Consider the following 3,771-nt stretch of genomic DNA (forward strand, 5'->3'; position numbering starts at 1 on the left):
TAATATAATAATATATATATATATAATAATATATATATATATATATATATATATATATATATATATATATATATATATATATATATATATATATATATATAAACTTAAGATATTAACGTAATAGAAGAGTATTAATAAAGATTTTTTTTAAACTTTTAAAGAAATGCATCTCAATGTAATAGTCTCTATCAAACCGTAATTTTTTTTCAGAAGCGTTGAAAATTAATAATAGCAGCTGTTAAATTAAATTTTTATATAACGTTACGGGCCAGCTTTTTCTGATGTACAACAATGAATACTTTAAGGAACAAAAGAAAATTTCTCGGTGAAATATCATATTGTATCGATGCGCAGTAAAAAAAAGTTGGAATTTTAATATCTTGACTAAACGGTTATTTTTCTTGGCCGGTATGTCTTGAGTCGTGAGAATGAACGATTGATCTTTACGACGCCAACGAGTAAAAGGAAAGTACGAAAATCTCATTGCAGCATCGATGAGAATTAAATATCGTGAATTTTTCTTCGATAATACGCGGGGGCTTACTCCAACGAGCGATCCAGAAGACCAGAAAAATGTAGAAATACGTTAAATGCGATAAAATTTTTTCACGCGTAAATGTACCCGTTAACGACGTCAAGCGCAACTTCAGAGAGATTGCGAAATAATTCGGATTCCCTGGCAATGAATGCAAAATTATATCAAACGAAGTTCAAAGCGATATAAAATATCCCGCCTTGTTCCGTTCCAGTGTCCGGAGATAAAAAAAAAGATCTTTGTAATTTATACGCTCATTTCAATTTAGATTGAAATTAGGACTTTTATTTTGTTTCTCGAAAAATTTACAAAATTAATGTAAAATTAAATTCCTCTCTCTTGTATTCTATATATTTTGTAACTATTCCTCTTATATTTATTGTAGTTTCTACGATCAATTACTCTTTCGATTTATGTTACACGTAAAATTATGGAGTGTGCCGTTACAATAAATCTAGAAATCACAAAAAATTGCGATTATCAGCAATAACTGATCGATGTAACTTTCCATAACAATTACTTTTTTTGTTCGATACACGTACAAACCTGCATACGATAAACAATAAATAAAACGATCATAGGATAATATAACGTTGATCTCGGTGAACAGACACAAGGGTTGGTTTAAGTGCGTGTTTAGCGATTGCGATCCCCGATGGCCTTTTCCATGGGACACTAAAGGGCACTAAGGGGCAGTATAAGGCTCGTAAGGAGGAGTGGTAGTAGTGAAAGGTAAACCGTTGCACGTACTCAGACCACAATATAAAATCATTCTGTACAAGCGCCCGACAAAGTATTGTCCGGTTCGATCTTCGACATGTTTCAATACGGAAATCTTCACACACGTTATAGAATAATGAATCTTAAAAACTATTTTTACAATACATACCATTAATAATATGTTATATCAAAAATAATTTCTCTGCTCAGAATATAAACTTTAATAAATTATATTATACTAAAATATTATTACTAAAATTATAAATTGAAGAAAATTTTAGCATTTTAGCGCGTATGTTTTAGATATTATATTAGAATTGAGTAAAAAATCTGATAGTTTTAATTGATAAAGTAATAGAAAAATATACAGAATATATTTAGTCGAAGTTAACATGGGATATAAATTTTGATTTGAACAATAGTTTTAATTTTGAAAAATGAAAAAAATAAGAGAGAAAGAATTGTTTGAAATGAACTTACTTTTAACTAAATAACAGTTCGAGGAAATAAATTTAAAATATTCTACGTTAATAGCTATATTAAATTTATCACGATATGATAAATAATCGGTAAGATAAATAATTTTAAAATAATATGAATAAAAAGAAAATGAGATACATTTTAAACACACGAAAAGAACGCCTTACTATGATCGAATTCTTCAATTTGAGACTTGGGGAAACGAGATGACGACTATTCGAGTGGTGCGACATATAGTGTGTAAGACGAGCTGGCGCGGATCCAGAAAGTGCCAATTCAATCTTACTTCCCTTTCCGGATGTAAAATTCCAGGTAGCCGCGTCAAACTTCCGACTTACTCGCTCTGGCTACTGTAGCGTTGCAAGTGTATGTTCATTCGCGAATATGAACGATATTTTAATAACTTGATTGCCAAATTTATATATTTTGGCGTTCTTCATTTACTTATACATCTTTTAGATTACTTTAAAATCTTTGAAAAATCGAAAAACGTTGTAAATAAGATAGGAAGACTGGTTTTTTATGATATAATGATAAAAGATAAAATCCATGTTAAAAATAGCATTATCGCGTTTATTAATGATGCAATTTTAATTAATCGTGGTAAAGAATACAGCTGATATCAAATAATTTAGTCAAATTTTTTTGGCTAAAAGTGACTAATATTATCATATCCGTTAACGATGATGTAATTTTAATTAATCATAATGGGAGAAAAATAGTGAGGAAAAATAATATCAAGTATTATTTGAAATTTTGATTTCCAGAAATATAAATTTTTAACGTTATTCACAACTGGTTTCATTCAGATAACCATTATTAGTTTAATAATTAGTAATGATTTATATATATATATATATATATATATCAATTCAATCTATTCGTGTTGTTTTAAATATGAAAATATATCAAATGTAATACTCAGTATATACATTCATGGTGCCATTAATTTATTCCGCGTACGATAGCAGCTGAGTGAGATGAGTGCGCCAGATGAGAAAATTATTCAAGATCCTCGAAGATATGTATTCCTCTTCGCCCTCGATTTTTCTCTAGCATCCCGCGCTTCGAATTTAATGAGGTCCTTTATTGATGAATGACATTTATCAAAGTATCTCAGTATCATCGAGCCACGTGATCTAACGAGATATCACGTACTCATAATTCTATGTTAACTCGGTTTTTCAACGGAGATTGAATTTAGAAAATTATGAAACGAAAAGTAAAAAGATACGCCGGTCTTTAAAATTTTAATTAAAAGTCGACTGTGAACAAAATATTGATGTTTAATATTTATCTTAAAACTGTACTGTTCGCTTGTTTTAATAAAATTGATTAAATTTTTAATCTTCGATATTAATGTAGACTGGTATACGCGTAGATTATTGATTTATTAACTCGTATTAGTTGTTTGGCAAGTGCATAATATTTTTGTTGTTCCTGTTAATATTATAATCCGCGAATGTAATTAAATTAATAAAAACAAAAACTCACATATAAATGAATTATAGTATAACAAAACATAATGTTATTCATTCTTGTACATACCTTAAATGATCCAAGATCTTTCACACTGCATGCCAGTTTGACATTCCGTCCTGCTGGTACTGTGATATTTCCTATTTCGTCGACAAATTCAGGATCAGGGATGGTGGTAACTGTAAGAAGGTAATCAACGTAGAAACATACATTAATATACATAAAATATAATTTTCTCTAATACTAATTTAATCTAAAATAATTAAAATCTAAAATAATTAAAATCTAAAATATTATCTCCTAAAATTACGAGAAAATTTCTAAACTAACACATAATAATTAATTAAATTCTATATTTATTTAATTATCTCATAAGTAATAAAAACAAAATTATATACATAAATGCTCAAATCATTATATATCATACTCGCGGTAATGCTTTACAATATATTGTTTGTACAGAGATAGACTATTACACCACATAAAGTTTTAATTAAATTTTAATATGGTTGAAATGGGACATCCATATATATATATATATATATATATATATATAT

General features: G+C 28.1%; 1 protein-coding gene across 1 annotated transcript in view; it reads right to left on the reverse strand.

The window, feature by feature from the left end:
- The window catches only part of LOC105626623 (hemicentin-1-like), a 209,889-nt gene that overhangs the window by 129,484 nt on the left and 76,634 nt on the right, over positions 1-3,771 (reverse strand). The window contains 1 exon segment of the mRNA XM_012207915.1: positions 3,284-3,393. Within this exon segment, the coding sequence (XP_012063305.1) occupies positions 3,284-3,393 (110 nt within the window).

Source organism: Atta cephalotes (assembly GCF_000143395.1).
Source record: "Atta cephalotes unplaced genomic scaffold scaffold00005, whole genome shotgun sequence".
Taxonomy (NCBI): domain Eukaryota; kingdom Metazoa; phylum Arthropoda; class Insecta; order Hymenoptera; family Formicidae; genus Atta; species Atta cephalotes.